At 55.5% G+C, this 12,388-nt stretch overlaps 1 protein-coding gene and 1 long non-coding RNA gene across 4 annotated transcripts in view; one reads left to right on the forward strand and one right to left on the reverse strand.

Moving 5' to 3' along the window:
• Window positions 1-12,388, reverse strand: part of OSBPL10 (oxysterol binding protein like 10) — a 300,684-nt gene that overhangs the window by 76,305 nt on the left and 211,991 nt on the right. For all 3 annotated transcript variants that reach the window (XM_051858914.2, XM_008266099.4, XM_002716244.5), the window contains one exon: window positions 2,551-2,761. In XM_051858914.2, the coding sequence (XP_051714874.2) occupies window positions 2,551-2,761 (211 nt within the window). The remainder of the gene's footprint in view (window positions 1-2,550; window positions 2,762-12,388) is intronic.
• On the forward strand, window positions 486-4,455 carry LOC138849408 (uncharacterized). Its single transcript, XR_011388235.1, has 2 exons — window positions 486-792; window positions 1,308-4,455. It is a non-coding gene; the product is annotated as an uncharacterized lncRNA (long non-coding RNA).

A 12,388-nucleotide genomic window follows, 5' to 3' on the forward strand; every position in this document is an offset into this window, starting at 1 on the left:
TACCTTCGAGATCAGCCGCGAGCCAGGGCTGAAGCCAGAGTGTGCAGGTGGGAGGCACTGAACACTCACGGGCTTCCAGGTGTCAGCTGAGTGGTGCCGGTGTTTGAGAGGGAGCGCGTCCCCCAGGACACAGCGCGATGCTACAGGGCCACCGGTCACTTCTGATTCAGAAAAGGGCAGCAGGGGTGGGAAAAAAAATAAAAGCTAGTGCAAAGTTCAGAAAGAACCAGGTGAACGGGCATCTCCCAGGCCGCAGGTCCCGGGGGACGCCCTGCCCGCCACACACCCAATGGAAAACCCTCTAATGGGGCTTTGATTTCCATCAACACAGCCTGAGCGCCCTGGACATAACCATTATGCTTTTATCAGTGTGTGTCGGGCTGATAGAGCTTCTGTCGACCTCAGAGCCTGAGATTCTAAACAAACGTGGGGGGAGGGGGGAGGGACGGGGTCCCCAGAACTTGGAATTCTAGAATTCTCTTGCCAACTGCTAGCAACAACGGTGTTCTGGATGCAGGAATTCGTTTGTTTTTTCCTCCCCATGTGTGCGGCAGGGACGCAAGCACTTGGGCCATCTCCCGCTGCTCCCCAGGCGTGTCAGCAAGGAGCTGGATTGGAAGTGGAATAGCCGGGACTCGAACTGGCACCCATACGGGATGGGGGGGTGCCCAAGAGGCAGCCTGACCTGCTGCACACCACCCAGGCTCTGGCATACAACGAAGGACAGGGCAACAGGCTGGTGCTCCCGAGGCCCTGGGCTCCCTGCAGTCTCCCTGCAGCTCCCTGATGAAGGTGACCGGAGGGAAGGGGGTGGACGCGCGGGCAAGAGCAGGGGGAGGAAGTGGTGCCCGACGGAGGCCCTGTCATCCCAGAAGGCTCCCAGGGCGACCCGCCGCCACCTCCACAAGGCGGGCATTTGAGCTTTGTCTCTGCAGGCCCCTGGGAAACACCAGAGACACGGAGGAAATCGGAAAAGTGTGTGTGTGTGTGTGTGTGTGTGTGTGAGAGAGAGAGAGAGAGAAAGGGGGGGTGGAGGAGAGAGGGGACAGAGGGGGGGAAGAGGGGAGGGGGGAGAAAGAGGGGGAGGGAGAGGGGGAGAGAGGAGGAGGAGAGACGGGGGGGGAAAGGTGGAGATAGGGGGGAGAAAGGGGGAGGGGGAGGGGGAAAGGGGGGGGAAGGGAGAAGATTCCATCCACCAGTTCACTCCCCAGATGACCACATGGCTGGAGCTGGGTCAGGATCCCAGAACTCCACCCAGGGCTCCCACATGGGTGCAGGGCCCCCAGTACTTGGCGTATCTCCGACAGCTTTCCTAGGAGCTGGACTGGACGGGGATCAGCCGGCACCTGGACCGGTGCTCTGATCTGGAATGTGGCAGGTTAGCCTGTGGCACCACAAGGCCCACCCAGAGGGCCCCTCTGCTTTCTTTTTAAAGACACTGGAAAGTACTTAAGAGGGAAGAACGCTTATACGGAGAGAAAGATGAAGAAGCAGGCATCATGCGGGGCTACCCCGGGGGAAACCGACAAGGGGTGCAGTTTTCTGAAGCCTGGAATTATTTCTAAAGAATACAGAAAAGTGAACAGAAGCCGGCCCTGAGAGAATGTGATGCCGGCGACACACGGCCGTCAGTCCCAGTGTGGGGACCCAGAGCCCCGGGTGGGTGCTCTGCACTGAACAAGCGGGGGGAGCCGTGAGCCTGTCTCGCACCTCAGCTCTGAGGTGCCGCCCTGAGCCTCAGTGTCTTGCCCGACAGACGGGCCTGAGAACACTCACCTTGCAAGGCTCTCGGAAAACAGGCAGCCGTGGCTGGACGCCGGCAGGGCCAGAGCTCAGGGCCTCGTGGAGGGAGGTCGTAGAGAGACACCCGAGGCCCCCACACAGGTGCACCCAGAACACCAACCCTCCCTTCCCATCTCAGCGCAAGGAGGGCAGAGGGCGCGTGAGAGACGCATGGGACGAGGGGAGTGTCGGGCGCCCTCGCCTTGGCTCCTGGTTCATCAGAAGATCCCAGAGCCACGGGTCACTGTCAAGTCACTGTCCCCGGCCCCGTGATGAAGACCCGGAGATGCTGCGGTTATGCACCCCAGAGACATCCTCACACAGGCCCAGCAGGGGACACACCCAAAGGTGTTCAGGACAGTAGGGTGAGGGGGCAGAGCTGGGAGGCTGAGGGTGAGCAGAGAGGGGCTGGCAGCCCCCACCCCACATGGAAATGAGGGGGCAGAGGCTGCACTGCACAGCCCCAGACATCGAGGCAGGAGACGCACAACGTGGAGTCAGCAGTTGTAAAAGGAGCTCTGGGTATACATGCAAACACGCCAGGTCAATGTCCCCTAGGTGATCACGTTTCTCATGTGGACAGAGAAAACGCCCCCAACTGGACAGGGACGGGGCACGGAGGAATGGGGCCACACTTCGATACAAGGAGAGGAGGGTGGGTAGTGGAGCCATGGGTGGAGTTAGGGGAGGGAGGCGAGGAGGAGGACACACACACACACACACACACACACACACCCACGGCCAGGCAGACAGCCCCGGGGGTCTTACCTGAGGCCCCCGGCTTGTGGCTGGGCTGGCCCACCTGGTGCACGCTCTGCTGTAACAAGCTGAGGCACTCCCCGAGGCAGCTGAGGGTAGCAGCGGACGTGGCCTTGAGGAGCAGCAGGTCCTGGTCCAAGGCGGTGAGCGGGCCGGAGCCCGGCAGGGACTCGATGGCGTGCACCAGGTTCTTCTGCTGCCCCTCCGCCTGGTGCATCATCTACAAGGCGGGGCAAGACGGCAGAGAGGTGAGCGCGGGAGCCTCCAACAACAGGCTGGGCAGCCGGCGCTCACCCAGCGTACCCGACCAGGCGAGGTCAGGGCAGAGGGGGCTGCGTGCACACCAGGGCTCTGATGCCCCAGGCGAGGCGCCTGCGCTGGTACAGCCGTCCCAATGCACTCGCGCCGGAGACAGCCTTAGGACGTCAGAGCTGGAAGGGGCACCGTGTGCCGGCCGACAGGTCTGCAGAAGGCGGATCCACGGCAAACATGCTAAAAGCAGAGGTCGGCGCAAGCATCCTTAGGGTACCTTGACTACGGAAGGGGGCCTGGCAGAGAGCAGGGGGAAGCCCTCGCTCTGCCTGCAGCTCTGTGCGACAGCGCTATCCCAACTCACAGAAACGGAACCTGAAGCCAGCGCAGCCAGAACCACCGTGCCCCACGCGCAAAGAAATGGGGAACAGGACGTGACTCTCAGTAGGAAGAGAAAAACCAGGAAGGGCAGGCCCAGCCCTGCTCCCGGCTGAAGCTAGGGTGGACTGGGCAAAGCCCGACTGCGGCCTGGCCTCAGTCCCTAACGGCAGCCTGACTGTGTCTTGAGTTGGCAAATCAGAGAGGAAGGAACTGCAGAGCCAGACCAGGACTGGAACGGTTATCTGCGAAAGCTTATCTCGTTAAACAAGATGAGGTACCCACGTGCCCAGCCCGTATCTAGCACACAATTCGTCATTCCGAGAAGCGGAGGAGCTAAGGCAGCCTGCCCAGGGTCACCGAGGCAGGGCTCAAGTGCTCCCTGGTCCACTGCTGCATAAGCGTCCCCTTCAGAGCGGTCCTGAATTTGAAGGACCATCTCTGGCTTTGCCTCTGTCATCCCCAGCAGGTCCTCGTTACCATAACGATGGCACCAGCCGGAATAAAAGTAATACATCTGCAAAGACTACTGCACTTGAACCCAAAGCTCATTCCACACTTAGTGTTGTTTTTTTTTTTTTTTTAATTTCCCTTCGAAAAGAATTGCCTACTATTTTCTAACTATCTCTATTTTAAATAGTCACCCATTAGGAGAAAAAGTTTCAGGGCCGGAGCCGTGCCGCAGCGGGGAAAGACACAGTCTATGATGCCTAAATCCCACAGGGGCGTGGGTTCGCGTCCCAGCTGCTCCACTCCTCATCCAGCTCCCCGCCAATGGCCTAGAAAGAGCAGAAGATGGCCCAAGTGTTTGGGCCCCCGGCCACTTATGTGGGAGACCCGGATAAAGCTTCTGGCTCCAGCCTGGCCCATCACTGGCCGTTGCAGCCATCTGGGGAGTGAACCAGTAGATGGAAGATCGATGGGTCTCGCCCCACCCCACCCGTTGTGATTTTCAAGATATATACAGTTTTTAAATTTTTATTTGACAGGTAGAGTTAGACAGTGAGAGAGAGAGAGAGAAAGGTCTTCCTTCCATTGGTTCACTCCCCAAATTGTCGCTACGGTCGGCGCTGCGCTGATCCGAAGCCAGGAGCCAGGTGGCTCCTCCTGGTCTCCCATGCAGGTGCAGGGCCCAAGGACCTGGGCCATCCTCCACTGCCCTCCCGGGCCACAGCAGAGAGCTGGACTGGAAGAGGGGCAGCCAGGACTAGAACCCAGCGCCCATATGGGATTGCCGGCTCTGCAGGTGGAGGATTAGCCAAGTGAGCCGTGGCGCCATTTTTTTTTTTTTTTTTTAATTCATCCCTTGCGATCCTACTTACCAAAAGAGGAACCATTACATCAAGAGGATTAGAAGAGAAAGACCAACTCACTAAACATGCGGCACCAACGCAGCCTGCAGTGGCTTCACTGTGCACAGCCACAATCTGGCCATGCACTGTCCTTTGTATACTGCCAGGCTGTACCTGGCTGATCTGGCTCCGAAAACACACAGAGCATAACAAGTGAGCATTCGTTTCTCCGTCGGGTCTTGGCTTCAAAGCCAGCTTCTCAGGAGAGCTGCCCGAGTCCCCATTGGTAGGAGCACCCCTCCAGCCCAGCCCGACACTCCCACCCTCCCGCACGCCTTCCCAACTCCCCAGCACGTGCAGCCTTCCACCGGCACTTGCAACTCATTTACGTTCCTTTATACTAGCGTGGGAGCAGGGATCATGCTCTGCACTAACAGTCCCAGCTCGGTAGAGATCCCTTGACTGATGAATGAATCCAAACCTCACTGTTCCCTCCGCGTAGTGCGAGAGAACTCATTTAGGACACAGAATCCCCAGAAACCATCAGCCCCGATGAGCTGTACATGACTGAAGCTTTAACAAAGGATAACGTCTCCATTTTCATCTTGGGTTTGCCAAGAAATACTGCCAACTGGCTAAATTTAACTCCAACCAAGATAAAATGTGTTATTAACTGATGGTCAACTCTATGTATAACTGCCAACAGTTAAGGAGAAGTGACTTCCCAGCCACTGACAGCAGCCAGCACTTCTGTTAAGTTCTTACCATCAAACCGTATCTTTGAAAACTGTCATCGAGAAAGGAATATGATGAGACCTCTAATAATTTCTATTTTTTTACTATTATGAATGATGCCATAATGCTTAAGAGAAAACGTTAGTAAAATCAAGCCATTAACTCCATGGAATATACTTGTTTTTAATCAACAAAAAGAACTATATTGCAATTACACGCTACGGGATAAATACTGGTTGTCTCGCAAGCATGGGCGATTATGTAAAGCTCCAGTAATAAAAACGCAGAATCGGCTTACAGAATGCCCTACTCTTATCACAACAGGGGCACGGGGCCAGAGACAGAGCCACGTGTCAGCTCTCTGGAACGCATTTGATGGCATTCACTGAGAGCCTATGGCACTGAGAGAGAGACAGAGACAGAGACAGAGAGACAGAGACAGAGAGATGTTCTCCCATCTGCTACTTCACTCCCAAAATGCCTACAATAGCTGGGGCTGGGCCAGACTGAAGCCAGGAGCCAAAACTCTAAATCAGTCTCCCACATGGGTGGCAGGGACCCCAGTACCCGATCCATCATCTGCTGCCTCCCGGGATGAGCATTCGTCAGCAACTAGAATGGAGAGCAGAGCAGGGCTGAAGTCCAGGCTCTCCGCCCTGGGATGCAAGTATCCCCAGAGGCCCCCTCCCCGCCCGCCCATGATGGCCTGCACTTGGAAATGGCAATGGGGTGGGTTTGGAGGGGGCAGAGAGGAGAACTACTGGCTCTGGGTGGAGAGCAGCTGTCTTGAAAGTTGGGGCACAGTCAGGTGCACCCAGCACCTCACTGGCTTCCAACGTCTTTCCGGGTACACTGAACACTAAATAAAACAGAGCTGGGTGATTGGTGCACAGTGGATCACTCCTATAGATTCGTTTTCTTTCCTTTTTCCATGGGATGGGAAACATCTGTCATCAATGTTCATCTTCACTTTACATGAGCTTCCTCAGACTCCACAAAATATCGAGTGTGCCCAGAAAGACACATGGGATTCCCGGCCCCAGAGCTGTGTCACACTGATGGCTGCCTGACATTCGCCAAGGCTGCTAGAACAGAGGAAGACTTTGCAAGGACAGATTTTTAACCATTTCTCTCTTATGTTAATTAAGGGCACACAGAGGAGGCTGCACGCAGCAAACTCCTCACAGAGCTCCCCCTCTGCTCCAGGGTGCCTAAAATGGTTCATCCAAAAACAGCAAAGCAAAACCCCAACCGGCAGGCTCACTCAGAGCTTCCAGCCCTTAAACAAGCATTGGACCACTTAGCATTTGGACTGATGGGTAAGCATCCCACCAGAACGCCCATATCCCCCATCGGGGCACCTGGCTGTGATACCCACTTCTGATACCCGGTTCCAGTTTCCTGGAGAACAGACCCCGGGAGGCAGCAGGTGATGGCTCAAGTAATCGGGTACTTGTCACCCACCTGGGGGACCTGGATTGAGTTCGTGGTTCCCAGCTTCAAGACCGCCTGCTGTTACAGACAGCTGGGGGTGCGCCAGCACACAGGAGCCCTCTCTGCCTCTCCATTTTTTTTTAAAGTTGAACTACTTATTTTAATGGCACAAGTTTCAAACCAGAGCCCTAAACACTTATTCTAAGGCACATTAATGAGAAAACAACCCCCCTCCCAAAAGCACAAATTTCATTTCTTCCTGGTATTTGGATTCCACAGTGAGGAGTCTCACCGTCTCCTAACACAGGTGCAAAAATCGGGCCCTGAGTTAAAATTTCAAAGACATGCCCCCCTAAAAATGTCAATACTGAGGCTGTCAAAGAGACGAAGTGAATTTCACAGATACGCAAGCCTCACTGGGAGGGGAAAAATTCTCTGGCCAGTTTCTCACAGCACACATGATGGCATGGCCACTACCAAATCAAATCACTGGAGTTCACGCTAAAAGGACCAGTGGAATTCATGGGAAGAGAGACTCAGACGGCTACGTCTTCTCTCTTTCTAAAAGGATCAGTGGATAAAGATTAAAGAAGTTGGGGCCAGCGCAGAGGCACATGGGTTAAGCTGCTGCCTATAACATTGGCATCCCATACACATGCAGGTTCGAGTCCTGGCTGCTCTGCTTCCAATCCAGCTCCTTGCTAATGGGCTGGAAAAGCAGCAGAAAATGGCCCAGGTGCTTGGGTCCCTGCCATCTCTGTGGGAGACCTGGAGGCTCCAGGCTCCTGGCCCAGTCCCAGTTGTTGTGATCCTTTGGGAAGTGAACCAGCAGACGATGATGTGTTTCTCTTTCCCCTCCTCCCTCCTTCCCTCTCTGGAACTCTGCTTTTCAAATAAATTAAAAAGATCAAAAGAAGCTGAAACCCAGATGCCAAGACCACAACCCGGTGACACCCAGCTCAACAAGCTTGAGTCCAGACGAAGACGGAGCTGAAGGAGGCGGCACAGGGGCGAGGGCCTCCCCTGTCGTGACTGCTTGGGACTTTTCCAGGCTCCACACCGCGGGGTGGGTGCTGCAGGTCCCTGAAGAGTCTGGTCCTCCCCGGCCGGAAGTCAGGGACGGCGAGTTCACTCACCCACAACTAAACCAAAGATCAGCACACAGCATCTCCTAGACACAGAGACATCATCCCAAAGGAACCAGGGCTGCTTGGTTCGCTGGGCAGAGCCAGCACAGGCCTCCTACCACCCCAGTAACTCCATCGGTCTTGCCAGGAAGGATCTCGTGGGCCAAACGATTGGAATGCCAGATGTAAGATGGCTTTGATCTGGCATTTCCCCCTACTCAGGCTGGAAACCCCGAGCCTCTTCCACATCTCTCCTCTGGGTCAGGGAGCCGCGTCTCTGATTGAGGCACTGTGCACTTGGCTGTTATTCTTGCTTAGCGTAATTCAAGGATCTTTGGAACCAAAACCACACACACACACACACACACACTCGCTCAGTGCCTCCAGTAACACGCCTTTACTCTTCTGCTAACCTCCTGCGCATTGCTTAACATTCCTGGAGACTTAACCTTAACTTAAACTTAACTTCCCTTAACCGGAAGCCATCAGGGGACAGCAAACGCCTCCGAGGGCCTTCCTGGCTGTTTGCACCCATCCTGCCTTGCGCCTTGCGCCTGGATCCTTACCTAACACTCAGCAAGTCCCCGCGCCGTCCACCACGTTCTCAGTTCACAATAAACCCTGCCCTCGCCTTGCCCCTCAGAGACACAACCACAACCCATGGAGGCAGGGTCTCCATCAGTGCGGATGGTGGCATCGCTCCGCCTGGACAACAGGACGTGCGGCTGCTGTCCTGAGAGCCGGCACTCACCCCACAACGGCTCTAGGGGACACTAAGTCACAGCCTCCCACTTGAACACTCCTCCTCCCCCCAGTGCCCGCTGACCCTCTCTACCTGACACTCCACCCCCTGCCTCTGCTTGCCAGGTCACGGCTCTCATCTCACCGCCTGGCGATGACAACCTACTGAACCCCTACAACCCGGTCCTGTGCCGGCCAGTCTTACGCATGGCTGACGCCCACACAGGCGAGCAGTGGAAGAAAGCCCCCATCCAGTACACAGATCTTCAAAGCCCGCTTTCTCAGGAGGACTAAGATGGTGACAGTAGGGCTGGCGCTGTGGCGTAGTGGCTAATGCTGCCAGTGGTGCCGACATCCCATATGGGCACCTGTTTGAGTCCCGGATCCTGCACTTCTGATCCAGCTCCCTACTAATGCGCCTGGGAAAGCAGCAGCAGGTGGCCCAAGTATTCGGGCCCCTGCACCCACATGGGAGAGCTGAAGGAAGCTCCTGGCTTCTGCCTTCAGAGAGGCTCAGCTCTGGCCACTGCACCATGTGGGGAGTGAAGCAGTGGATGGAAGACCTCTCTAACTCTTCTTCTTCCCTTTCCCCCCTCCCTCCTCCTCTCCCCATAACTCTGCCTTTCAAATAAAATACATACATCTTTTAAAAATGGTGACAGTGCCAACAGGGATAAGATAAGCAGGAGGAGGGGGAGGAGGTTGTTGGCTAAACCAAAGAGGTGACAACGAATCAGGTAAAAAGTCACAGGAGGACCGGAGAAACTACAAGGAGGAATATCATACTCTACACTACAAACCAAAGGAACAAAAACATAGCAAGTAAGAGGGGTGGGCGTTCGGCTCAGCAGTTAAGATGTCCCACATCTCAGCATCTGGGTTTAACACCCAGCTCTGGCTCCTGACTCCAGCTTCCTCCTAATGTAGACCCTGGGAGGCAGTGGTTAGGGCCCAAGTGCTTGGGTCCCTACCACCCACACGGGAGATCCGGACTGAGTTCCTGGCTTTGCAGTCCTCTGAGAACTCAGTCATTAATGGGGTCCCTAGACAAAGGGAGAAAGACAGATCTATTGATCTCTCAAATTTTAAAAAGGCTTTTAAGCAGGGGCAAGGGGCAGGCATGTTGGTTCAGCGGGCTAAGCTACCTTAACTTGAGATGCCCACATCCCCTATCAGAGTAGCAATTCAAGTCCTGGCTGCTCCACTTCCAACCCAGCTCCCTGCTAATGCGCCTGGGAAAGCAGAAGATGGCCCGAGTCCTTGGCCCCTGCACTCACATTGGAAGACCTGGATAGACCTCCTGGCTTCAGCCTGACCAAGCCGAGGTTGTTACAGGCATCCAGGGAGTGAACCAGCAGATAGAAAATCAATCTCAATCTCTCAATCTATCTCTCTCGTTCCCCCCACTTCCCCCCTCCCCAATCTCCCAATTAAATAAGTAAATAAATCTGTAAAGTGGAAAAATCAAGGAAACATCTCAAAAACATAAAAAGGCCATCTGTGTCTTCCACAAGCTTACCAACCAGGGTCAGCAGGCTTCTGTCACAGGCCACGCAGTAAACACTGCAGGCTTTGCAGGCCAGATGGTCTCTGGCCGCTGCTCAGCTCTGCCACTGGCACTTGAAGGCAGCCGGCCCGTGTGCAAACAAACAGCCCGGCTGTGTGCCCACACAACCAACATGCGCTTGCCCTCGGGCCTGGGGCTGGGTCACTCTTACCAGTCAGCTGTGATGTCCCCACGTCGTGGCAGGACCAGAAATGTTCAATTGTATCCTGGACACTTCGGCTGCTACCTTAGGAGACTCGAGGTCCTGTGAGAGTTCTACCCGAAGCTGGCAGGCCCACATTTAGGGTGGGCATAGAAGTCCTGGCCCGATCTGTGGTCTAGGGTTCCAGCAACAACGGAATTCAGAGCAGTTGCAACACTGCTTTGTTGTTCTATGTTTATCTCCTGCCTCCAGTCCCCGCTGCTATTGCCCAAAGGGCCAGCAACAGCTTCCCTGGGCCACAGACCAGTGCCTCTAGGTGGGGCAGGGAGCCAGCAGGTTGGGAGGACAGGTGCTGGCTTTGGCAGGATCCTCTGTGCTGGCGTTCCCAGCTGCAGCTTGCCCACAGCTCTACGTGAGAGGGGGGCGTCTCAGCTCTGAGACTTGCACTTCAAAGGTGTGAGTAGACATCCTGCTTCCGCTTCTTCCAAGTTGACGGCCACACGGGCAGGTCCTCCCAGCCAGTGTGAAGGCTGCGATCATCTGTTTAGCCACACAACCAGTTCTCCATTTTGGAGAACTGACCATGGAGACACATTCCGCATTTCTTTTTTGTTTCTTTAAAGATGTATTTAATTATCTGAAACTCAGAGACAGAGGGAGAGACAGAGATCTTGCATCTGCTGGTTCACTCCCCAAAGGGCTGCCAATGGCCAGGGCTGGGCCAGGTTCAAGCCAGGAACCAGGAGCTTCTTCCAGGTCTCCCTGCGGGTGGTGGAGTCCCAAACACTTGGACCACCTTCTGCTGCTTTTTCAGGGCCACCAGCAGAGAGTGGAATCAGAAGTGGAGCAGCTGGGACATGAACCTGTGCCTACATGGGGTGCAGGCATCCGAGGCAGTGGCTTTACCCGCTACACCACAGCGCCGGCCCCACTTCCTCCTGTCTACATGTCTGTTTTCTTCCTAGACACACGGCCTCTTTGTAGTCAGGTAAGCCTGACTAGAGCCAGGACCCCAGATTCCTCTGACCACCCCCTCCCCTCCCCGCAGGCAAAACAGGCCGTCGGCGTTTAAGTTCAACATTTTGACAAGTGGCTCACCATACGAGATGAGAGGGACAGAAGTGAATGAGGAGTTGGAAGGACATCATGCAGACACAGGACATCTGCAGTGTGCCCCGGCCTCCTCATAGCCAACCCACGGGCACGCTGGCACGACCAGGAAGTCGCCGTGTGTTTATAAACCGGCCCCTGCTGCCATGGGCAAGCGGCAAGGACAACACTGCACGGCGCGCACAGGTGCACTCCAGCAAGGCGCTCTGCAGGTAGGGAGCCCTCGTGTTTCCCAGGGCCTGTCACCGCTCACCACTCCAGCAACACCTCCGCACTGCCCGCACATAAAACGCCAACTTGAGCAACTCCCAAGCAGCAAGCCTTTCCCGAAACATTGGAGAAACGCCAGATCTGGCTTGCTTCGGCAGCACGTGCACCGAGGTGGGAGGACACGGAGAAGGGGGGCGTGGCCTCCATGCCCGGACGACACCGGCAAACCCACACACCGTCCTGCGTTGTCCAGCAGCCCCTGGAAGGTCATCTGACTCCCTGCTGGCCAGCTCAAATGAAACAGCATGAGTCAAAACAAAACGCGTGGCACCCAAGATGGAACCGGCGTGTGACGCTGCCCGGGACGTGAGCACGGAGCTGAGCTCAACGGGGAATAGCACGTGCTGTCACCGAGACGGCTCTCAGGGGTGGGAACGTGCCCCGTGCATCTAAACAGAGCCGCGAGACGGTTCCAGATCAGAGGCTGCAGAACGCGTAGGTCCCACGGCCACACATGAGTGGTGAGGGCAGCACTGACCATTGGTTCTCCTGCTCCATCACAGAGCACCTAGGCCATGGCTCGTGGGCCTGTGTGCGTCTTCTCCCTATCTCCTATCAGAAAACAACTCTGGCGAGGCATCTCTCTTTCTGCTGTCCCTCATCCCACCTTTTACCACCACCCGGCACTTTGCTGTGCTGCTTTTGTCTCCTGAGTGCCAAAGGCCAGCTCACTCCATCCATCGCTATCCCAGCAAAATCAGACAGAAGAAACAAAGAAGGAAGTCAAAACGACCAGCTATTCTGCGTAGACACAAGCACTGCTAACACGAGGGTGTTATTGTGACTTTTTCTTCCTCAT

This window comes from Oryctolagus cuniculus, chromosome 4 (assembly GCF_964237555.1).
Source record: "Oryctolagus cuniculus chromosome 4, mOryCun1.1, whole genome shotgun sequence".
Lineage (NCBI taxonomy): Eukaryota > Metazoa > Chordata > Mammalia > Lagomorpha > Leporidae > Oryctolagus > Oryctolagus cuniculus.